The 23,683-nt window shown below is 45.3% G+C and overlaps 1 protein-coding gene across 2 annotated transcripts in view; it reads right to left on the bottom strand.

The window, feature by feature from the left end:
- Window positions 1–707: 707 nt before the first annotated feature.
- CRY2 (cryptochrome circadian clock 2) overlaps window positions 708–23,683 on the bottom strand; it is a 29,773-nt gene continuing 6,797 nt past the window's right edge. The window contains exons 3-13 of one of the 2 annotated variants that reach the window (XR_002104019.1): window positions 20,558–20,700; window positions 12,155–12,339; window positions 9,691–9,779; window positions 8,177–8,317; window positions 7,047–7,358; window positions 6,054–6,205; window positions 5,655–5,857; window positions 5,045–5,134; window positions 4,367–4,508; window positions 3,330–3,511; window positions 708–3,193 (exon numbers count right to left, since the gene is read on the bottom strand). Coding sequence is in view for 1 of the 2 variants with exons in the window: in XM_019551835.1 (XP_019407380.1) it covers window positions 4,369–4,508; window positions 5,045–5,134; window positions 5,655–5,857; window positions 6,054–6,205; window positions 7,047–7,358; window positions 8,177–8,317; window positions 9,691–9,779; window positions 12,155–12,339; window positions 20,558–20,700 (1,455 nt within the window). In the remaining variant the exon portion in view is untranslated. Of the gene's footprint in view, window positions 3,512–4,366; window positions 4,509–5,044; window positions 5,135–5,654; window positions 5,858–6,053; window positions 6,206–7,046; window positions 7,359–8,176; window positions 8,318–9,690; window positions 9,780–12,154; window positions 12,340–20,557; window positions 20,701–23,683 lie in introns of both variants that reach the window. The other variant, XM_019551835.1, reaches the window with a different exon arrangement.

Below are 23,683 nucleotides of genomic sequence, written 5' to 3'. Positions count from 1 at the left end.
ACTGTCGCTTGTGTACTCACCTTTGTTTCACGGCTTAGCAGAGGCAGTCACAGGGCAACTTCAATCACTGACATCACCCCATTTTCCATCTCCAACACAGGCTGGCTATATCATCTTTGATATGTAATCCCACTCTTTTGTCCCTTGCATCCAGACCAGTTAGATTTTACCACTTCCTCTATCACATTCAAGATGGAAAATTTTCCCCACCCACAACTAACTCAGCAATATCCTCACTCTCAGTGTTCATAGCTGTGATCCACTATTTTTCTATCCTTTGGTTTTATTGCCAATGATGGCTGGCTGTCTTAATTGTGGAAACAGCATAACATCTTCACTCTTCCCGTGTTGCCCTCCACATGGAACTCCGTCTGTAAGATAGCCTGCAAAGCCACCCTCTTGTGTCAAAACCAAAAATAAACTGTATAATTTACTTCCTTCTTCCATCACAATTCTTTTCCTCATACTGAGAGCTGTTCAAGAAAGGAAACGTCTTGTACATGGCACCTAGCACACTGCGGGTGATTCTGCCACCAGAATACAAATAGCAGGGATGAAAGAGCAGAAGTGCCCGTTTCCCTCCACACATCCATAAAAGCTCTCCAACAGGCCTCTTGGAGACTTTTTGCCTTTGTCCTGCAAATTCCCAAGCTATATCTGGCTCTTGTGCCATGGCAACCAAACAAAATTAGTTGAAACGCAACACATAGTGGGTTAAAGACATTTATAAAAAGTGTGTCATATTTACAAACTGTTGTGTAAGCATGAAATCTTCCAAATGACAAAACTCACAGTTTTTGAATTCTATAAAGATACAAAGTGCAATTTTCCCCTTTTCCCCCCTGCAGCACGGGACAGAGAGAATCTCCTTCCCCTGCAACCTTCTGCTATCAGAAAGTGGGGGCCTGCTAGGTAAGGACCATGGGGGGCAAAACACAAGCCCCTCTAAAGAGGAGCTGGAAATATCAAACCGAGGCCAGAAGCAACTCACTCGTTTCCTTAGGAAGTCTGGACAATGGATTCCTTTGGGAAAAGAAGACTAGGGTCAATGTCCTAATGTTATTAGTGGGATGGAAAGGTTATTTAGCTGCTCTTTAATAACACTGCTCTTGGACACAGTACAGCTGCCCCAACTTCTCCACTCATCCTTTCAGATAACTTTGAGTCAGTTTCCATTTATAGTCCCAAGTTCATTTATGGGTTCAAAGTGAAGGCCCCAATATATATTGTAAATATTTCATCCCAGGTGGGAAACTAGTCTGCTCTCTACAGCAAAGGAGCAGGCTATTAATGTTGGACAGTATATGAACCTAAGCAGTTATTTTCAGCTAGGGACTGTATCTGTGTCAAGTAAGAGTGAGTCACTTCAGACAGTAAATGAAAATAGTGCTAACAGCATCTCATTTTAAGGGACCAGCCATGGGACACAATCCCTGGTGAAGGCTAAGAAACAGAGGCTCTTCTACAACCACCCTCCCCACATCATCTGCAGTTGCAAACAGAAACCCTGTGCCAGCACCACAATGAAACAACGCACAACAGAGACTGAACAAGGCCAGGGAAAGTATACGAGTGACAGCTTATAAAAGTTACAAAGTTTTGTGGTCAGTATACAAAGCACTGGTTTAGGTACAAGAGGCAGGGGTACTGTGCAAGGTATGGGATCCTGGGGGTTAGTGTAGAAACCCAAACCACAAATGCAAAAACACTGCAACCTACAGGAGATGGACATCCACATGAAATGGGCTATGGAGCCCAAGGAAGACTTGCTTATGGGAGTTGCCCCATAGACCAGCCTTATCCCAGTAGCACATTCACTCCACAGCAGACGCTGCACAGACTCCACACAGGACACTGATCGTTTTCTGTTTGAGAGGATTTCCTCTCAGGAAAATTAGTACAGGAGAGACAGAGTCCAGACCCTGGTAGGGCTAGGACTGTTCTCCATACCAGGTGTAGCTTTTTCTGTTATTGGAGCAGCAAGTTTCAAAGAGAAATCTTCATGCATGATCCAGTCATAGGCTTATTCTCAAAAGAAATCTTCCTTCCCCATCTCTAGGAGCTTCCTCTCACAGTGACCTCCCAGAGCTCTCCAGCCTGGGAAATGGTGCCATGTCCCTTTTGGAGAATGTTCAGGGTCATGCTAAGCATTTGCTGATTTAGTCTTCATCCAAGAATGAAGAATATTTGCATTCTTGAGTAACGCAGGGAGAGATTGTATCTTTTTTCAGCCTTCATTTAGCTAGGCTAAACAAGCCAAGCTCTTTCAGCCTTCTTTTGTAAGAAGGCTCTCCATTCCTCTGCTCATCTAATTAACTCTTCCCATGTTCCAACTTGTATTTTTTTCTGGAATCAAAATGACCAAAATTGCATACAATTCCAGATAAAGACTTACCAGGGTCTTTTACAATGGCATAAAATACTCTCTACTGACAATCTCTCTCCAGATACAATCCAAGATGGCATTTTTCTTTCCTGTGACTATCACAATAGAAGTTTGTAGTCATCCTGTGACTGACCAGCACATCCAAATCTTTCTGCTTTTTAGTTGTTCCAACTGATGAGATTCTAGCTGCCTGAAGCAACTCTGATAATCTCCAACAATGCATAACCACTGTGCACTGTTTCATCTCATTTCGATTACTCCAGTGCTCAAGTTCATGCAATTCTTCCTGAACATTATCCTGATCTTCCTCCATGATAAAAACGCCTCTTGTGGTCATCCAAAACTTGTCAGCATATTCTTCTTACATTTTGTGCCAAAGTCATAAGATGAGAATATTATATAAACAAGAAGCAGGAGCTTTGGTAAGATTAGTCCTAAAACCAATACTTGAAAGACTCCAGTAGTAACCTTCTTCCAGCCCAGCAGTTCCCCCTTTCAACACTACCTGTTGCCATATCCTCAACAGACAGTTCCTTGCCCACCTTACAATTCTGGCATTAATTCCCACTGAGCTGACAGGCAAAGGCAGGCATTCTAATATGCTTTGGGGCTGAAGTGCTTGAAACCACGCCATCTGGGAAGCCTCTAGAGTATTCAATACCTTGCACACCAGAGAATGGTATCCAAATGCAGGCTGCAGTTTAATCTCATTGACTGCCATTTAAGAGTGAGGAAGGGTATTTCTTTTGAGATACACAAATGCTGCTCACTTCAGCTAGGCATTAAGTTTCATGCAATGATTGGCACCTAGGAAGAAAAGATACACCCGGGAGTGAACAAGTCAACAGAAAAAAAAACCTCTTGTCTTCTCAACTCTGGGTTTGCCTCAGAAGGGATAGGTTTGGTTCCTGGGGCTTTTATATGTCAGTGAGCCAAAACATACCCAAGCAAAAATGATGCAATGCCCCAGTGTGGCAGCCATTGGAGTTACACATTCACAAAGACACCCAACATTTTCAGCTGCTGATCACACGTTCTGATCCCTTTTGCAGCAGCAGCCCTTTACTACTGTGGCGTGACCACTCTAGCACTCCGACTCTTCCCTTGTGAATCTCTCATCTCTGGCTGCAGGAAAATGGGAAAAGAGAGTTTGTCTCAGTACCCTTTGCAGAGCTAGAACAAAACACAGCCAGCTCCTCCTAGTGGGAGCATCTAGAGCACAGGAGTTGTCAACTGGAGCTGCATGTACCCCTAGGGGTACTTGGAAAGGTCACAGGGTGGTATGTCACTGCTGCCCACTGATGCACACCACTTTTCCAAGGCTGGTCCCACAGCTGGTTGCTGCTGATGGATGGCATGTGATTGGCTGGGCACAAGGCCCATCAGCAGCCTGCGGAGCCACATGTGTGACTGGCCATGGGAAAGCGGGGTGCGGTGACAGCACAGGGTGGTGGCGGTAGTGGCTACTGCATGCGAGCCCCAACCCCTCCCCCCTCATTGCCATCAGAAGGGGTACATTTGCTAAAAAGGTTGAAAACCCCTGATCTAGAGCATTTCAGGCATCCTGGTAAAGATGTCTTTTCTCCATCCCAGTTTGTACCACTGTTGTGTGGGGCAAAATATGATTAGGGTACAGAATCTGAAGTTCTGTGGGGCAGCTGATAAGTGTGGGAAGGAGGAATCCCTTATAGGATAGGTGGAAGGGTAAAAAGCAGTCTGTGGTTGCCAAAATGATAAGCTGCTGCCCTCTGTTGGTCGTTTAATACCTTGCCAAGCCATAGTGAAATTATGAGGTAAAAGACACTAGAAGGTAAACTATAGCCTTAATTGCAGAGTAAAGCACTTAAGGCAAGTCAATTCATTTTATTTTCTAAAACTACTGACAGCAATTCGAGCTGGGCATCACTAGCTGTCAAAAAACAAATATGAGGCAAGCCACAGCCCCACAATAGCCTTAGGGCAGAATTACAGGTTACTCACATTCACAAGCTCTTGCTGGGAATCTCTGGACCATGCAGACCTGTCACTTTGACTCGTTTATATAAGTCCTCTGTGCACGTCTCCTCTAATCCCTCATGCTTGCGCTTTGGAGAGGCCTGGCCAGACTGTGAGGGTTTCAATGCTGCAAGGGGGAGAGAAGTATCACTGCAACATCTCTTTCGACCATAAGAATTTTCATCCTGACACTTGAGGCATTTGGCACATCAAACAGCAAGGAAAAAGGAAAGTGCATGAAACCAAAGCCAGGGGAAATGCAGCCACAATTTTCCCACATTTTTGAGACGTCTCAGACAAGGTGACTTCCAGCCTAGGACAAACCCTGGAGTCTTTCTGTTTTAGTGAATAGCCATCTTACATATGGTTATTTTGGTCTTCCCCTACAAATCTCTTTCTAACATGACTTATGCCTAGGCAGTCTCCATGGAGCTGCGATACATGATGCCAAGAGGGCAGTCACTGACTCACTTCAGTAACCCTGAGTTCTGTGTACGTTTTCAGGAAAGGATCTCTTGGTGAGTCCCAAGCAAGCCTAAAAGGAAGGTAAAATAGATCTTTATTTCCCACCCCCCCATACTCCCTTTTCTCTTGCTGAATTAGCCTATGGGCTCAAAGTACCTATTAACATATCCAGGTATTTTACAAAAAGCTCCTGCTCACCTGTACTGGTGCTGCAGCCCTGAACTGAAGCTGGATCTGTGACTGGGCCACTGAGATCTTCTGCACAGGAAGGGACTGATGCCAGTAAACCTAGGAAAGAGAAGGAAGAGAACTACAAATACATTTCTTACTAAGGAACATGCACTTTCTTTTCATTAGGAACTTGGCATGCCCTGGTGTGATCACCACCTGAAGCATTTCTATCTGTAAAAGGCAGGTTGGATTCAGAGCTCAGTTCTTGCCAGGGATGCAACACATGGCTTTCTTAATCTATAAGCACTCTCAGTAGAGCTTTGTGCCTAGGCTTGTAGGGTTAAGAACTGACCAACAATGGCACAGGGATTCTAGTCATTAGAAGGATTGTGTCCAACTTAAGTCTTCTGAGAACAACTCCTAAAAGCCACAGACACACTTTGTCTTATCTGCCATCCTAAGTAAAGCATGCTCCTTTAGGTAAGTTTTGGCAGAGAACATTACCTCCTGCAAAGGCTAGTCAGGAGCACAGATTTGTTACTTGTAAACCACACAGTAGCACACTATCTATCTTCTTCAGCAGATACTGGGATAGACTGTACTATGGAGAGAATCTCTCACAGCTACTGGTACTTACAGAGCCCCCTGTAGCGTGACAGCTGCTGGTATATCTGTTTCATGCGCTCAATGTTTAGCCGGCTGGTCTCAGCATGGTTCACCATGGGTTTGGGGTAGTCCACCCCAATGATGCACTTGGCTGCCTTCTGCACTGACTCTGGGGCATTCCAGGGCTCATAGATGTATCGCGAGGGAAAGCCTTTTAGCTTGGGCAGATATCGCCTGCAGCCCAAATAAAGAGAGGCATTTACATTATTTTACTTGAAGTGCAGCAGCATGGTATTTGCAAAGCAAAGGGTAAGCAACCAGTCAGACAGCTGCCACATTACCCCAGCCACCCAGGCAGACAGTTTAGGCAGCTGTGTCGCTGGCATACTAGACTGTATGTATGGGGGAAGAACCCATCCACGTCACTCACCTAACGTAGTCACCACTGGGATCTGTGCGACGGCCAAAGCCCACAGGGCAATAGCAGTGGAAGAACTGTTGAAAGAAAGCACTGCACGAAAGCCACATCCAGCTGCCTGCGTTTACACTGAAATCCGCATCCAGAAGCAGCTCATCAAACACCTGCAGCAATAGGAAGGGAAGACAGTAAGGTCCTACCCTTGGAGGGTCCTTAACTGCAGGGGACATTTTACATACTGAGCACTGAATTGTAAGAAAACACTTCCCAGTAACTGAAACAGGAGCAGAACTGCAGCCCACTGGCTCAAGCCATCTGGCTGGTTGTGTTTCCTTACCTTTTCAGTCATTTCTAATGGAACACATGATCTGGTTATGCTATTAACAGCCATGACTTTGGACTCTGCTGCTGTTCAGTTTTACAGAGCAATTCCAACAGTGACCTTAAATGTGGAGGTGTAATGCAAGTATGAAGCACTGACCCTAGGAAGAAGGATACTTCTAAATATCAGGACAAGCACAGAAGCGCAAAAAAGTCACATATGGTTATCCCCTTACTCTGAGGAGAAGCAGGGTTTCAGTAATAAGCCACTAAACCTCTTATCAAATCATTATTTCTTAAAGTATCCCAAAATACGGGTCTTTTACTTCTCCTTGGGACACTACGTAGATTAATATTTCACAGTTAGGAAGTTTTCCTTGACTAGTGTGGAAGTAAACTGCATAATGAAAAGGAAGGTCCTACTATGTCAAAAGCAATGAAATGTATACAAAAAAGATGGACTTGGAAGCACTTTGGCATCTACCAATGAGTTCTACCACTTTCAAAACCCCACAGAAGAAGGTAGCAAAAGACAGGCAGATGAGAGCCTGGAAGAAAATCCCCCTTTCTATACTACTTTGCACAACAAATGAAAGCCACAGCTGACTGTCACCCTTGAAGAACATGCCAGACGGACTCTGCAATAAGTGGCTGGCTTTCTGCCTCTGGAAATTCCACACTCACCCTTACTCCGCACTCCCAGCTGATCCAGAGGTCACCCCGAGTCAGGAAGCAGGCCACAGCATGCCTGGCTAGATGGTGGATCCAGCCTTCTTGCCGCAGTTGTGTCATGATAGCATCAATCCAGGGAAAGCCTGTCTTGCCCTCGGCCCACTTTGCCAAGGCTTCAGGATTCCTGTCCCAGGGGATCTGGATGCAGATTGGGTTCCCTTCCATACGGTCAAATTTGGGGTTGTTGGTGGCTGCTGTATAGAAAAATTCACGCCAAAGCAGCTGTCCATATAGTGAGAGAGGTGGGGTGCTATTTCGCTTCACCTGTGGAAGAGGAGTGACAAGACACAGGGAAGAGGCACAAGGATGAAAATTAGCCTTTACCCAGCTCTTGCACTTGAGCAGTTGACCTCAAGCCCACCTACACATTTATACAGATTTCCCTCACTTTATGCGGTTTCTGTATGTGCGAATTTGCTCTTATGTGAAGACTCGTTTTATACCAAAAACGTTATATGCGAGGTAAATTCACTCTTATGTGGTTGGCATGGTGGAAGCCTGCAGTCAGCTGCTTTGTGCGGTGCATTGTGGGAGTGACACACACCAAAATATAGTCTCCTGTGTGGATCTGTGTTCCTTGTCTGTGACATGTTTCTGTAGTTGCCATCCCCATCATGACAGTGCCCTGTGCTTGTGTGTACTGTCTGCTATTGGCGAGTATGAAAATTGTCTTGTAAAAGTAGTAGAAATGGGTCTGGGGGTCAGTACAGTCGAGGTCTTGGAACATATCTGTTACATTGTAAAGTGGATTCCCTTTATGCAAATTCGAATTATGCACCGTTTTCCAGGAACACATGTATAGCATAAAGCAAGGGAAACCTGTACAAACAGTTCCCATTCAGGGACAAGGTCAGCTAACAACAGCTGGAAGGGCTGAGATGTTCTCCGAGCAGCTCTTTACCAACATCCCCATTTCCAAGGTGAGAAAATCTGCCTGATACATTACTGGAAGTGACTCATCCAGATGACAAAGACTGTCGTTTCAGATAACCCTAGATCTTACAACCTTGAGGGCCCAGCCTTGAGAATCTGATTAACTCCTCTTAAAACCTAATTATGATTACACGTTCCCTTTTTCTCACCTTCTTATACAGCTCCCAGAGACGGTAGTAGAACAGGCGGCAGGACAAGCAACCAAAGCGTAAATAGGGACTGAGCCCTGTCGGGCTGGCCAGCAGCGAGTTGGCATTCATCCTTGGCCTTTCATAATTTGCAACCCAAGCCTGAGATCATGTCGAGGAAGAAGCAAACAAAAGAGAATGGGTTTGAGAAATGCAGTACTTCAAGGGTCCAGAGGCCTGCCATTAACTATCTATAGTGGATTTGTTAGTTGATCAATGGGTCTTTTACACTACCCCTATGGAATTGGCTTGGGACACCTCCAACAGATGGACAAAGTGGCAACTTCCAGTCTTACTTCAGTAAGAGGCACGTGAATCATTCAGAGAGGATTCAGTCCAGTCACTGTGGCCTGGAAGGGGGTTATTAGTTCATGTCTGTAGTGTGGGAATGGGCCTATGGCCTCCCTGGTATGTGGGGTATGTCTATATCAGGGCTGGGCAATTATTTTGGGCAGAGGGCTGCTTACTGAGTTTTGACAAGCCATCGAGAGCCGCATGACAGGCAGCCCAGGGCAGATTAATATTAATATTCTAAATTTTTTAGGGGTCCCACGGGCCGGATAGAATGGCCTGGTCAGCTGCATCTGGCCCATGGGATGCATTTTGCCCAACCCTGGTCTACATGATAAAGGGTCTTAACCACCTCTCCCTGATGTCTTCCATTCTGGATGTACCTAATAATTACAGAGCACAACAACTTGTTATGATAGAGCAGAGATTCAGTGTAATGCTCAGCAAGAAGCTCTGAAGTATTATCGTCCCCTAACACAGGACGAGCTATCAGCTCCATACCTGCCATAAGAAAAAGCTTTAAAAACAGTGTCTTCTGTCTGAACAGTTTACCTCCTATTGTTGTAACACCCAAGATTTCTACTGCTCTTTTTCAATGTATTTACTCTGTGCGTACTAATAAAGACACAGTTATAAGAATGTATCTAGGTATTATAGTGACTGGCCCAACCAATACCAAGTAATATGGCATGTTGTATTAAAAGTCCTCACCTGTGCAGTGTGGAAGTGTCAGTCTGTTTGCCCTTGTCCTGTTATTACACCTGGACCTGCATAAATAGGTCTCAAAATGAAGACTAAGGAGATGAAAGTCACCTGTAGAAGGAACTACACTTTCATGGGAGGCTTGTAGTCCACATTATTCCAAAGGGAGGGTGACTCCACACCCTTCAGACCCCAAGGGAGCTGCATCATTGGCAACTCTTTCAAACAAATTCCACCATTAGATGTATGAGTATCAGAGAACCTCCATCCCCATTGGGTCTTTTGAAGGCTAGGAGTGGCAATGCCACAATCTCTATGCCAAACACAGCCCAGGTTAGAGAGACAAATCTCATCTCTGCTCATGTCTCTGCAATACGGAGAGCTGTCTCTGGTTAGCAAGTGGCGGAAGTGACAGCTAGTGTTAATATTTCCTAGCTAAGGGTTCAGCACACAGGAAGTGCTACCAGGTGAAATAGGGTTACCTTTCTTTCCAAATGCTTATCCAGCCGTGCCAAGGCCTCCATTTCCCCTCCTTGCCAAACTGCTGCAGCAAGACCATCCGTGGGAAAACCTGTGAAAAGCAAAGCTGGTAAGGTCTAAAGCCAACACAAGGTAAATGGCCTGGCTGGGCTCCAATTCTTGTAGTAATACAAGCAAGCTAAATAAGCAGCTTATTTTTGATCTTGGAATATTTGTTTTATTGTTGCTTGTAACAGGGTGGCCTCCTTGTCAGGTCTCCACCAGCTGCCCTGCTCCTGGGGTAACCACCCGCTTCACTATCCTACCACACTTTGATGGAAATATAAGCTACCCATCATGTGCCCTGCTGACAAGGGCCTTAATACCTGCTTCAACTTCCCCTCTACAGGTCCCATGCCCTGCAGATGTTGCTCTGTGTTACTCTCTGGCCTATGGCTGAAGCAAACTGAGCACACAGTTGTAGTTCCACCCTACAGCCCTGGAGGGCTACTCACATGCCACGTCCCCTCTCACCGGGGTCCCACTCACTCCACTGGCTCTCACCCAGGCTCTTTCATACTGCCCTCTCTCCTGGGCCACTCATACCGCCTGGCTTCACCTGGCTTTCGGCTTAGCTCTTCACGCCTCAGTCAGGCCTGGTGTAGTTTGTTGCGTCTCCTGTTACCCTCACCCGAACGTTGACTGAGCAATTCTACAACTGCTGGCCTACTTCACTCCTGGCCCCTTGCCGGGCCACTAGGCCCCCACTGGGCCTCCTCACTTGCCTACTCACTGGACCTCAACTCACTTGCCCACTGTAGTCATTGCCCCGCTCTCTCTCAGGGTCTCTAGTTTTCGCCCCTCTCTCAGGGTCTCTCGCGTCCCCAGGCTTTACCCTCCTCTGGACTCAGCTCTGCCTCAGGGCTGCTTAATGAGCCCAGGCTCCCCCTGCTCATTAGAACACCACCAGGGATGTGGGCCTGGGGTTATAAAACACCCCAACCTGCCTTTCACCAGGGAGGTAACTCGCCTGGCATTTCCTGGGGCGGCTCCCACACCAGTAGGAGTCCCACCAAACCACTCTTCCCCAGCATGGTGCAGTTTTAAGTCTTAGCATGGACAAGGGGTCACCTCCACCCCGTAGCCCCTGCCCTTACCTCCTGATATTCCTGGAGCAGCCTCACCTCTTTTCTCCTGCAGCAAACTGAAGCCTAACTTATATCCCTGGGTCCAAAACTGGCTGCCCTCATCAGGCACCTGGCTGCTGCCTGTTTTCTGCCCATAAAGTGGCAGGCACCAAAGGTGCCTTGCCACATTTCTGTTCTTGTCCTTCTACAACAGAGCAAACCATTTAGAACCAGGAAACAACTGCAATCTGAGAGGTGTCAGGGTAGATATGCACCATCATTCTCTCTCACGCTATCCAGGAAAAGTGATTATCATGATACCTTAGTGTGCCCTAGGCCAGGGGAAGCTCTGTGTCAATGATAAACAGAATAGGCAGCAGGGGGCACCTCAAACAGCTTGCAGATCCCCAGGGGGTCCGTGGAGCACAGGTTGAAAACCACTGGTTTAGATGGATACTGCTTTAAAGGGAGCCAGGAATACCATGGATTTCAATGCACCAAAGCTTTTGTTGAGACCTACCAAACTTTTCATCAAGCCTTTGCCTTCCTACCAATTAGAAAGTATCCCACAATATCTTCACACTATTGGGCAGCTGGTGGCTCATGGCAACAGTGTTGCATGCATAAAGACAATCCTCTGCATAGCAGTGATAATTCGGCCATTCCCTTACATTTAAGTTTAGATATCATATGGGGGGTGGGGGGGTGGCAGAGCTTGTGCTTTGGCTTCTTCCCTAAACATTTTGTTTCAGTATCAGTGGGTGTATAACAAACACAGAACTAACTACTGTATCTTCTCCCTTCCCTCCACCCTCTTAGAAGTAAAGCCTTACTCTCCCTCCCAGATCTGGCAGCAGAATATGAGTGGAAATAGGTTCAATAATATCTTTCATCTTTGTGATCAACCATTATTAATTTGGGAATTCGCAAGCAAGGCAGTTTATCTGGCACAGATTAACCTGTGATTAGTATTCATTAATATTAATGTGCTCCCCCCCAGTTGTTGCATGCAGTCTTATCAGAGAATAATGACAGAAGAAGCAGTTGGTTGACTGTGCAACACTGACAAAGGCTGAGAGTGCCAGAACTAAGAACAGGCAAAGAACTACAGGTCAGGACTGAGGTATCTCAGAAGTATGGGAAGCGTGCAGTTTGCAGTAGACTTGAGCATTAGAACAGATCATCTGTGGTTCATTTTCACAAACTCAAAGACAATGATATCCAAAATGCTGTTTGAAGGCTGAAGATGGTCCAGGCCTGCTAAGAACAGCAAAGGCATCCTGAAAAGGTTAGAGACAGCAAAAACAGATCCTCAAAGAGCTTATTTGACTAGACCCCATCTTTAGCCCTGGTCACATACCCAGCTCCTCTAGAGATGGGACTCCATACATATCATCATGATTCTCTTGGATCTCAGCTTTGCACTTCTCCATCTGCTGGCTTGTTATGCTGCTCACTGGCTTCTTGGGAAGATCCATGCGGCTAATGATGGCCTGGAAACGTTTGTAGGTGAGGGGTGGTTTGTTGCCATTCAGCTCAATTATTCTAGGGGGAGGGGGGAAAAAGTCAGAAGAGAGTTAAAAAAACAGCCTTACTCCCACAAAAACATTGTGGGACAGCATGTTAAAACTGCTTCCCCCCTACTCCCTTGGGATATTCCTTCCCTTGGATAGAGGAATCCCAGACAATCCCATCCTCCATTTGAGTCTGTTCCCCAATACAGGTACTGAAAACACACACCAAACCTGTTTCTGTGAAGGGGGGGAAAATCTACCCTCAGTGCCACGCTGCCTCCCAGAAAAGTCCTAGCCTAAGCATCTTCATCTTCCCTACAAAATCCCAGCCTGCAATTGTTCCTCCCTTTCTATCACTCCAGGATGATACTGCCCCAGCTTATATACATCCCCCTCACTACACAAGTGAAATCCCTGCCTGGGACTGTCCACCCTCATTTCCTTTGCTTCACCAATGGCTAGAAAAATCCCAGTCTGAGCTGACTGCCATTTCTCCTGCACTTGTCCTAATGAGAGAAATCCTAGGGAGTGGACAGACAAAGCTTAGAATGTTTAAAATAGGTTTTAAAACCCAAGACTCTAGACATACAGACCACTTAAGACCAGTTTGTTTCAAAAGCACACCGGGAAAAATGAAGTATTAGTTTGAAGTGGTTCAAAAAAAACCTCAGAAATGCAGCAACCAGTAAGGACGTTTTTGAGACACTGGATGCCGATTTGAAAACTCTGGATTTATCCTGTGAATTATGTTTGCACACCTAACTGTGCTAACACTGCATGGATCTTAAGGCATCCCAGGGTGCCATGATACCCCAGATGAGAATCACTGGCATAATGGTCTGGGTACTCTACCACCCCTACATTTCTAAAAAGTAATGGTTCTTCTTAGAACCCTTAGCAGTGTGCGGACAACTCTACCCAGGGACAACTGTAAACTGGATCCCAATTATTGACATACTTGAAACTTGCTATATTTATTACATCCATCTGCACCTTCAGTGTTTGTACCTTCTTCCCTGGATTAGAGAAATCCCCCTCCTTATATCCCCACCCCATTCTGTCAAGAGCAGGTCTGCCTTATGTTCAGTATGTTTTTCCCATTAAGTAGTCTAACCTGTTTTAGTACAAACCAGGGAAGCAGGCAGCAAGGTGGCCAAAGCTCCCCCCGCCTCTACCTTCTGAAGCTCCCTCTGCCTGCTGAGGATCAAAATGTGAAACTTCACAGCCCTAGGAAACAAAGCTAAAAAGGCCTTGAAAAAACACCCTAGCAAAGTATGGTTTCTAGGCTGGAAACAAAGGCATTACTACTAAACATGGAGTTCAGCACAGCTCCAGGAAGAGAAGAGTTAACAGGACAGCAGACAGAAAGAAGACTGCCAGCATTATATAAAGCTGAGGCAGCTCAGCCAGCTTCCTGCTTGTGCATGAGCCATTTATGGCTGCTGCTACTTCCCCACCCATTCAAATCAACAACTTATGCAAGGGGCTGGGTGGAAGCCTAGTATTTCAGCAAATGCCATGTGCTGTCTCTTCCCCCACCAGCTGCACGTGTGGAGAGGAGGAGCTCCACGAAAGCCTGGAGCCTTCAGGGAAGTGCTGCTCACGTGTGCTGTTTAGTGACCTACCTTTCCTGCTCTACACAACAACTAGAAGGCAGGACTAGAAGGTAGAAGGTTGCACCCTGCTCTTTGCGTCATAGATGTTTCTCCAATCTAGGCCATAAGCAAAGCAAACCCCTGACCTTTCATACATACTGAGAGGTGGAAACTTAAGTGTTTCAAAGCGATAGAACACCTAGGAAGTTTAAAAATAAGATTTGGCACAAAGCTCCTACCACTCCTCCTTTCTCTACACAGTAAGCTATACACATTAGAAAAAAAAGAGGGGCAAGTGCTGAGATAAGGGCCCAGAGGTTATCAAATACAACAGGTAGGTGAGTTCTAGGCACAACTCACCGACACATACAGATACAGTGCACGAACACACTGCTACAACAGGTAAGGTTTCCTCCACTTGCAAAGCCACCAAAATAACCCTGCGTTCAGGTGGTAAAAAGCCAGATAAGTGGAGGGACACAGAGGCCTCCACCCTTGCCCCCAGTAGTTTTCCTTGCTTCTTGTACCAAGCCACTGACGTGCTGGAACTCCACTCTGAGGAGAGGAGGCAGAAGAGAAAACCCAAGACCTTCATATCTGTCCCTTTAATTTTTGTAAGCCCCAGAATATATGCATCACTGCTGGAATGGTAGCACGACACCATTCCAATAACTACTGCTCTATTGACAGGCCTGATTCCAAGTGTAGTACACACAAGAGTGACAGTGAGATTACTGTACAATCCCCATCCCATTTTAGTTCTCTAAAGCAGTTGCCTCTTCACACTGCCTACATCCAATCTGTTCCATAGATTGACTGACGCAATCTGTCTGGACCTGCAATACCCAGTGCTACTGCCAGATCCCTGGAATCCCCCAATCATAGCTGTCCATGCATCTCTATTATGACGTTGGAGATTCTTTGGTCAGACAGCCTCCCCTGAAACCACGCTAATTTGTTCTGGCTTTTGAGATGGGCAGAAGAGACTTGTATTCCACCTTCACCTTAAAAATAATTGAACAAGAATGAAGTCACTTCCTGGGCCACCTCAGCTCCTAAAGTAGGTCAACAGCTCAGAAATGGAAACCTTTACATGAACTCCCTGCCCCATATCCTGGATGTTTTATAGCACCTGGAACAACGGATGCTATCATAATGTTTTTGATCATCCCATTTCCTCTCTGCAGTGTCACTCTACTTCAAAGGATGGCAATCTAGGTTCGAACAAATGCATTCACAGTAGCAAGCCAGAGAGGTGGCCAGAAGCAGCTCATGTCTATGGTAGACATCACTTTCTTAGACACCTCTTGACAGCAGGGTGTCAAAGATCTGACTTGCACAGCCTCATCCTCTAGTACCCAGTGTTGGCCCTCAAGTCAACCCATACACTGCAGGCAGTGTATACCAGACTGGTCCTGTGCTGCACAACACACCTGTGCAGAGCCAGTCTAGAACCCTTTCCCAAATGCCAGATCCAGTGCATGTGGTGCTCACTCTGACTGGAGCAGGCACTGGATTTAAGCAGCGCACACACATATACAATGACATGGGGCCAGCCCTGTGCTGTCCATCTCAGTACCCACAGAGGTAATGGACAGTAAAGCTCCCACTTGCTGTTTGAGTGGGAAGATCTTGGCTTTGTGCCCACTTTATGGAAATGGGAAACTCCTCCCTAGCTTGACTCTGAGGCCTAATGGTTGAGGGCAAGCAAAACTCAGGGGCATCTAAACCCCACATCTCTGGGCTTGGGCCAGCACATGGGGTGCTTGCCAAAGGATTTGGAAACATGTGAAGCCCCAGATGGGGTGAAGGATGTTTGCCAGTAATAGAGCCACTTATGTTTCTTGACCGACTGATGGATTTGGAATCGATTTGGCTGATTTGAATGGAACACAAAAAATTCTCTTAAAAAAACAAAACAAAAACAAAACTGGCCTGTGGACTGGTCCCACGCTACTTATCCAGCCTGTGGGGGCAGGCAAGTTTGACATTGCTGCTTGACAGTACTAGGATTTGAGGGCCACAATCTCTTACACTTTATCTTCTCATTCAAACAAACTGCATCCATCCTGCAAGGGGACCGAAACCACAGAAGGAGAATCCCTTTTCTTCAACAGCATCAGCCCACTGGCTAGCTCATATATAGGAAGCTCTCACCCCTGTCAAGAATGGGATATGCTCTCCCCCATTTCCCATGCAGGAGGGGCTGGCCCTAGCTAACACTGAGGATGAGAGCCAACACTGGCTGTTCACTCACCCAGCAGCAGCAGAGGTATCTGTTACATTGATACCACCTGTGATCACAGAGGTGACCGACTACTGCTTTATGTCAACTCACTTATCTATACTGTTTAGTCCTCCTTTTTCAGCTTATCCATCTGTTGCGATCCAAATCCTAGAGAAACTCTTTGGGTAGGGACTGTGCATGATTTGCATGTACCTAGAGCCTAGTACGGTAGAAGTCTAACTGAGTTTCTTCAGGCTCAGAGAACAAACACTGAAAAAGTAACTGCAGGGCTAGATACGGGGGCATTAGGAGATGTACAGTTCAGTAGCCATGGGACAGAGGACAGATTATTCCAGTTCTCCAGATATGCCTGTGTAATGTTTGTCCAGGTTCTATCAAAGGGCAATGGCAATATGATCACACTTTAAGAGCCTACACAGGAAGAGAGAGGGCAGATAATAGGAAACTTAGTCCAGAAAATCAGCGTAAACAGCTGGAAGATGAAGCTGGCAAAATCTGAATCAGAAACAAAAATTGTTCTGGGAGTGATTAACCATTAAAATGAACTACAAGGGGATGGATGTAAAGTTCTCTACCACAAGGTGAACTTTTAAATCCTTTTAAAATGTACCTTTTAGTTCAGTCACACTATGGGGCGCCATGCAAAGTTTACCAGGTGCAGTTTTATGGCCAGTGCTGTAAAGATGGTCAAACAAAATCATCCAAGTCCACTCCAGTTTTAAAAAAGGCTACAGAATATTATACTTGCAGACTGTAACAACTGCTGTATATTCAGGCATATGAACTATAAAGCAATTTAGATCTTATGGGTAAAATGTGGGGGGACTCAATTCAAAGAAAAAAAAATACCCGCTGATATGAACCTACCAGATAACTGTGAAACAAGTAGCTACACTGAACTGATAGTAAACGAAACCAGGGGTGTCAGACTCATCTGGCCCCACTATTGTCAGCCGTGGCTTTCAAGGGGCATAGGCCAAGCTGCAGAAATGTTGCTAAGCAGAAGTCTCCAAAGTCTGTTTCAGAGTGACCTTACTGTGAACCTCCAGATATAACAGCTAACTTGGTCAGCAAATAAAGGAAGGCAAACACAATTAAACAAAGGCAAAGCCTAAAAGGAGATAAGGGAAGACCATACATTAAATAAGCCACATACACTATATCATAGCTTTATCTTAAAATATTAGTAGTAGTGATTGATAAAACCAAAATAATAGATATATTTCTGTTAAAATGCTTAGATAATTTGTAAAAATAAGAACAGCCTTGTCAAAGAAGATCATAAACTAAGAAGAAAGAGGCTGGTGTTGGACACCATTCCACACTGGGAAGGAAAGGAGATAAGAAACCACCCCTCTTTCCCAAGAATATAACTCCTAACTAATTGACACCTAAGTCCACAAGAGATCTGGTTCAGTCCAGTTCCAAAAGTTTCAGTGAAACAAAGAAATTTAAATAAAACCAATCAGAGATCATTTATTAGAATTTTAAAACTAGCCATTTATAAATATTGGGCATAGGCTGGAGGGACATTTCGAGAACTCAGCAAATTCAAGAAGACCTGCTGACAATTTGAGTGCCACCCTCCTTGTACTTCTCGAGCCTCTGCAGCCAGTATAGGTGAGAATCTATGTCATGCTGTCACAGGTAGCCAGATAGAGGCTTTGGCATAAATATTTGTTTTCATGCTTTAAGGTACAAGCAAATAAAAGGTTGGGCTGTAGACCTGTTTCTGCTTCTTTTAATCAGTAGCCTACCCCATAAGGTTACCTGTACGCTGGGTAACAAAAATAAAGGAGGACCCAACTCGAGAGAAAATAACCTACCAATATGAAGTCACCAGACAAAGCAGTAACTTCACAGATTTCATAGACACTAGGGGCTGGAAAGGACCTTGTGAGACCATCAAGTCCAGTTCCCCTGACATAGACAGGAAGTCTGCTAGGGTCAAATGATCCCAGCAAGATATGTATCCAAACACCTTTTGAATGAGTCCAGAGTAGGTGCTTGCACCACCTTGGTCAGTGATAAAACAAGTAGCTACACTGAACTAATGGTAAATTGGTTAAACCAGAGGCATCAGACTCACCTGGCCCCATGTGGAGCCAGTCCAGGAGTGGCACAGGGGTAAATCAGACTTACAGACCAGTCCTGTCTGTCAGATCCAGCACATGTCCTGAAAGGGCCTGAAGGGGAAGTCAAGTATTGCACGTACCAGCTGTTTCAGAGCTGGATCCAGCCTGCAGGCTGAGCCATGTGTGTCCGTCCTTGACACCCTTGAACTAAATTGTTATCTTTCCCATTTGATTTAAAGCAGAAGTGTTAAAGTCACTTGGACTTCAGATAAAGCATGTGTGCAGTCCAGATGAACAGCACAGAACTGGTTTGCAGGCCTCCTTATGCAGTTGGAACTTGGCAGCTATAGCAGCGTCCTGGGGGCCGTAGTAACGCGGAACACTTATCCACAGCCCAGGTCGAAAGTCATGCAGAGCAGGAGGAAGAACCCACGTGGCTTGTTAGCTGCCTCTTTGTACAGCTGCAGCCGGCCGGTGATGCCGGCCAGCAGAGTTAAAAATGGCGGCCGCTGCTTCGGAGGCGGCAGATAGCCCAGAGACCAGGCTGCAGCTGGTACCAGCAGCCGAGTGGGCTCTGCAGGCAAGCCTCTGAAGAACCAGCATGCAGGAGGGGCTGGTGGCTGAGGAGTGAGGCACGGCAACCTGGACATCAGCCGAACTCCAGAGGAGTGATGGGCTGAGTAAGTGAGGGAAGACCGGAGCAACCCCAGGAGCATCAGAGGTCCCTGAAGTGAGTGTTGGGATGGCAGGCGTGGAGGACACTGAAGAAGGGGTGAAGAGCCAAGGACAACCTGGCTATAGGGTAATTGGGGCAGGATCGCCTCCAAGATCTTCGATGGAGGGGCCCGAGCCGCGCAATAAGTAGCCGACAGAGGGGAGTACCCTCCCTACCCGTAAGGGTCCCGGGACGGGGAGCTGGTGGAGGGTCAGTTAGGAGTAGTAAGGACTCCAGCATCCCCAAGCGAGGGGCACGGAGCACAGAGGTGCGCACAGTGATGGGGCTTGTGGTGACGTTTCAACAGAGGCTACGGCAAAGTTCCCTTATAGGATAGGGTGAGGGCATATGACACTACAGGGCAGTTGTGCTCCCCCTGGTATCTGGCTCCGAGACCTCAAACGGCAGCCAAGGCCTGCGGGGACAACCCTGGGGAACAAGACAGCAACGCACCAAAGGTGGCATGAGGCCGGGGTGTAGGGGTGGCAGAGCCCCGTGAGCAATCGTCAGGCCTAGCCCGGGCCACCGAGGGACTGTGAACTAGCCCCGCCCACTGGGGAACATCAAGTTGTGGCAGGTGAGAGCAGGGTTGGCAGTGCAGGACGAAGAACTACCCCGGTGACAAACAGGTCCGGAAGGGGTGGAGACAACTGCAAGGAGATCAGAGCTGTCCTAGGGCAGCTGGGGAAGGCCTGCCAGTTGCAAGCAGCATTAATTGCCATGGCTCATCCCTCTACCAAATTTCTGACCCTGTGGGCCACATGACATGACATGACACATAGGCCATATCTTTGCCCTCCCTACTCAGCTTGAGAATTCTGAGTGTAGTTAACCTGAACTTGAGAATCCTTAGATGAAGCAATTATACATATCCATTTATACTATGTATTATTCTGCTTTTTCTATAAGACCACACTGTTTGTGCAGGCCACCTCAAAGAGATGAAACCACCACTTAAGTAGTCCTGAAAAACATGGTGAAGCCTTACTCAACTTAAATGCCTCATTTAAGAACTCGCTTTCACTGCTTTAAAAAAAAAAAAACCGAACAAAAAAATCCCATGCTTTTGACCTCAGTGTAATGTGTATAATCTGCCTCATAGTAAATGCCTCATAGTAAACCCACAGGGGAAACGAGGCACTGCTGCTTCATCATGAGGTAAACTTGTTAAGGTCAATGCAAACAGTAGTTTTACAATAAACAGATTTCCTGAGGTTAACCTTGGTCCTTCCTGTGCATTTACCATGGGCCAGCTTATGTGCCTGTGTGACCCTGTGGTAAGAAAGCAGTTTAAGCAACTGAAGAAAAGCCCACAAACAGTAGTCAGTAGGACATGCTAGAAATAATGACCACAGAAGAACAGGCTTGAGGTGACCTTTCCCTATGCTTACACTGCTGTCAGCACTTGAGGAGGGAGAAGGCGGCACTAGAATAGACTGCAATCCTTCTTCTATATTTGCGCTCAACTATAATTCATTATTTGAATGTTCAGAGTTAGCTGTCAGTTTATTTGGTTTGATTTATTAGGAGATTGAAACCTTTCCTAGATTAGAATCCTCCTTCAAAAGCAAAATACCAGCCCCAAGCAGCACAACAGGCTCTGCTCTACCTCTTACCTGTCCAGGTCATAGAGTGTGTGAGAGTTCTCAACTACCACCTCCACTCCAGCTTCCTTGGCCAGTTTGATGATAGCTGCATCTCTCTCCTTCCCAAATGGTTCCGAGTCATACTCAAAGGTAAGACGAGTCACTCCCCATTCCTGCAAAGAACACAGTACAGAGATGTGTCACTACAGACAACTGATCCCACTCAGCCAGGAGGACCACTAAGTGACAGAAGATCCTTCTTCACAGCTTACCAATACGAGGTCCAAGAAACTCTTACTTTAGGGGAGCTTAGACGTGGTGAGAACAACCAGGGAAATGAGTGTTGTCAACAGCAAGTTTGAATGGAGACTATTAGTGAATCAGCCTGTTTTACCAGCTTTTGGAAAAACCAAGGTAATTATTTGTTATGCAAACTCACTCAATTACATTACTAGAACTCAGGGCTAAAAACACAGAACATTCAGACCCTTATTATGCACCTCTCTACAGATCCTCATTTTTGCCTACTAGCCTTGTTCATTTCATTTCTCAGGCCTCCAAAACTACCCTAATGCTGAAGTGTTTGGACTTTAAATCACTTCTTGTGGAAATTTTCACTACAAGCTCCTTCTGACCTGTGTGTTTGTTTATATGGAGAATGTCAAGAAGTTTAAGCCAAAAATAGAGGTCCTGAACCAAAATTTTCTAGGGCTCCATTAAGACTAGCACAAGAGAGAAGTAGCGTTCACCCCAGATTATGAAGTATGTGACAAGGGAAAGCAGGACAAGGAATGACTGTAGGAACAGCACTAGAGCATAGAGGGAGTGAGAAATCAAACTGAGAGACTTTCTTTTCCAGAATGGAACAAGATGCTGGAATCCAGATTTTGGGCTACTTACTCTCCAGAATGGGAACTGCTTTTATCTTATTCAAACCATGAATCAGTCTGAGGTCTTACTGTTTCTACAGACCTTTCATAAATTGCATGAATTAGGTTCTGTGAAAAACACAGACCTGAGAAGAGCGGCTGCATGGCTTGTCCTAACTCTTCCCAGGGTACAATTTGCTCTCAAAATCCATGGCCTAGTTTTCTCAGAAAATGGAGTGCTACGAGAAGAGGTTTAATGGTTTCCACAGCGACACTCTTGAGGTTATTGTCAAACATGGAGCTACAGCCCACAGGTTTGGTGAGCAAACACCCTGCAAACACAGCTAAAGAGCCAAGGGGGGTGGTACTAAAAAAGAACAAAAAATACAGGTAACAGGCTACACAACTAAATGGCATGGGGAGTAATACTTTTCAGCTGAAACAGCAAAGAACACTCCTTTTCCCGGGGAACTTTGCCTTTTCCTGAATTGGAGCAGAGTTTAGAGCAGACAGAAGCACAAATGAATTAAGAATTAACACCACCACGAGTGATTCTGAATAGATTATAATGAACAAGGATGCCATAGATGAGTATTTGGGAAAGTTTAGAGCAGGAATAAACTGCCCCTGCTAGTTGCCAGCCATCCCCTCATGAAAACTCCAACCCTCTCCAGCTTCAAAGTACTTGGCTATCCTATGCCTCTCCCGACCAAGAACAGTGCATAAAAGAACCCAATACTCATGATAAATGTTTATTTGTCTTTCAGAGCCAAGTCTCTCCTTATACTGGAAAATGATTTTTTGACTTAGCATTAAATTTTCATATCATTAGAGGGACAATACCACTGAGGTTATGCTTAAAAGGGGGGGGTTGATTTAAAAGAACACAGGCGTGTGCAAATACAATTAAGGGTTAATTCACATCACAAAAGTATTGTTAGCAGCCTCACTGCAATCAGAGCAAATGTTGAGTTTGTGCCCAGGAAACAAAATAAACCAAGGAAACATATGGTAAATGTTGCTAAATGCACAAAGCAAACAGCTACTTAACAAGACAGCCCATGTTTAAGCGTTTCACATCCACTATTCTTCATGTAGATCCGTATAAAGAAACACATTCTGAAGATGTGTCACTTTTTTCAATCAAAAAATCATGATAAACCATTTTGCTACCTTCAATGTCTAGAAATATTAATTCTCCAAAGTAATGAATTCTAGATAACAATTTAAAATACAATTAACAACAAACATTTGGTATTTGAATATGGTATAAAGATGCTATTTTATTGGTACAATCCAGCTCTACATATAAAATTAAAAATAAGCCAGTTTCTCAGATACGTAAAATTCAACATTGTGGGACGTAACGGAATGCGACACTTGGTGCGGCAATGACTGCAGAGTTTGGTTTCTGAAGGTTAAATTCCAGATGCTCGTACAGAAGAAAGAGGGGATATTAAAAAAAAAAAAATCCAAAACAAAACACCAAACAAACCAAAAAAAACCCCTCCACGCATACATTCTACCATTTTGCAAAAGCAACAAAAAATAGCAGGGTCAGTTTCACATGCTGCCTCTCACTGAAACAGCATATATGCTAACACGACAAATACGCTTCAACTCACAGCAGTATCCAAAGAAGCTGTAGTGTGGACCTATCTGTCATCTTACCACTGTTATATAACCTTACTCTAAAGGATGTTAGACAACATAAATGAACTTGAACTTCCTTCTCACTGCTGTTTCCATGGTTTCCAACTCTTCGTTAAGTGTGTAGGTCTACTATTCTTGCTACAAAGCCTGCCAAGAGCATGCTTTGCAATCTGTGACTATCTTCCTAAACCCTGCTTATGGGCCCTCTTCAAGCTCCATCTCAATATCTGAAGAGAATTCTAGAGAAAGTAAAAGAATATCTCCTGAAAGCATGCAGGTCATTCTCAGTAAGTTGCTGGGGGGCAGCATAAGAACACAACCATAGTTTAGAAAAATAAGTGTGGAACCAGTTGTACCTTGTATTTTGCATCTAAGTTTTTGACAACGACAACTACCTGAGCACAAGAGACAGCAGTAAAGTACACTTCAGACTGACAAGTAATCTGTATCTTGTGATCTCTCTGAATCTGGGATTCTTCTAGCATCTTTATGTCCTCTGAGTACGATTATATTTTTTCTACTGATTTGTAAAAATCCTGCGATTATATTTAGTCCTCAAACTAAGAGGACATGGACTGGAAACAGCTAGAACTTATTTGCAGTTCAACAGAAAAAATAACCTGGATTCAGAAAA

The sequence above is a fragment of the Crocodylus porosus genome, unplaced genomic scaffold, assembly GCF_001723895.1.
Source record: "Crocodylus porosus isolate Cpor-Errol unplaced genomic scaffold, CroPor_comp1, whole genome shotgun sequence".
Taxonomy (NCBI): Eukaryota; Metazoa; Chordata; order Crocodylia; family Crocodylidae; genus Crocodylus; species Crocodylus porosus.
Note: the sequence above shows the minus strand (reverse complement) of the source record. Positions and strands in the feature narration are given on the sequence as shown.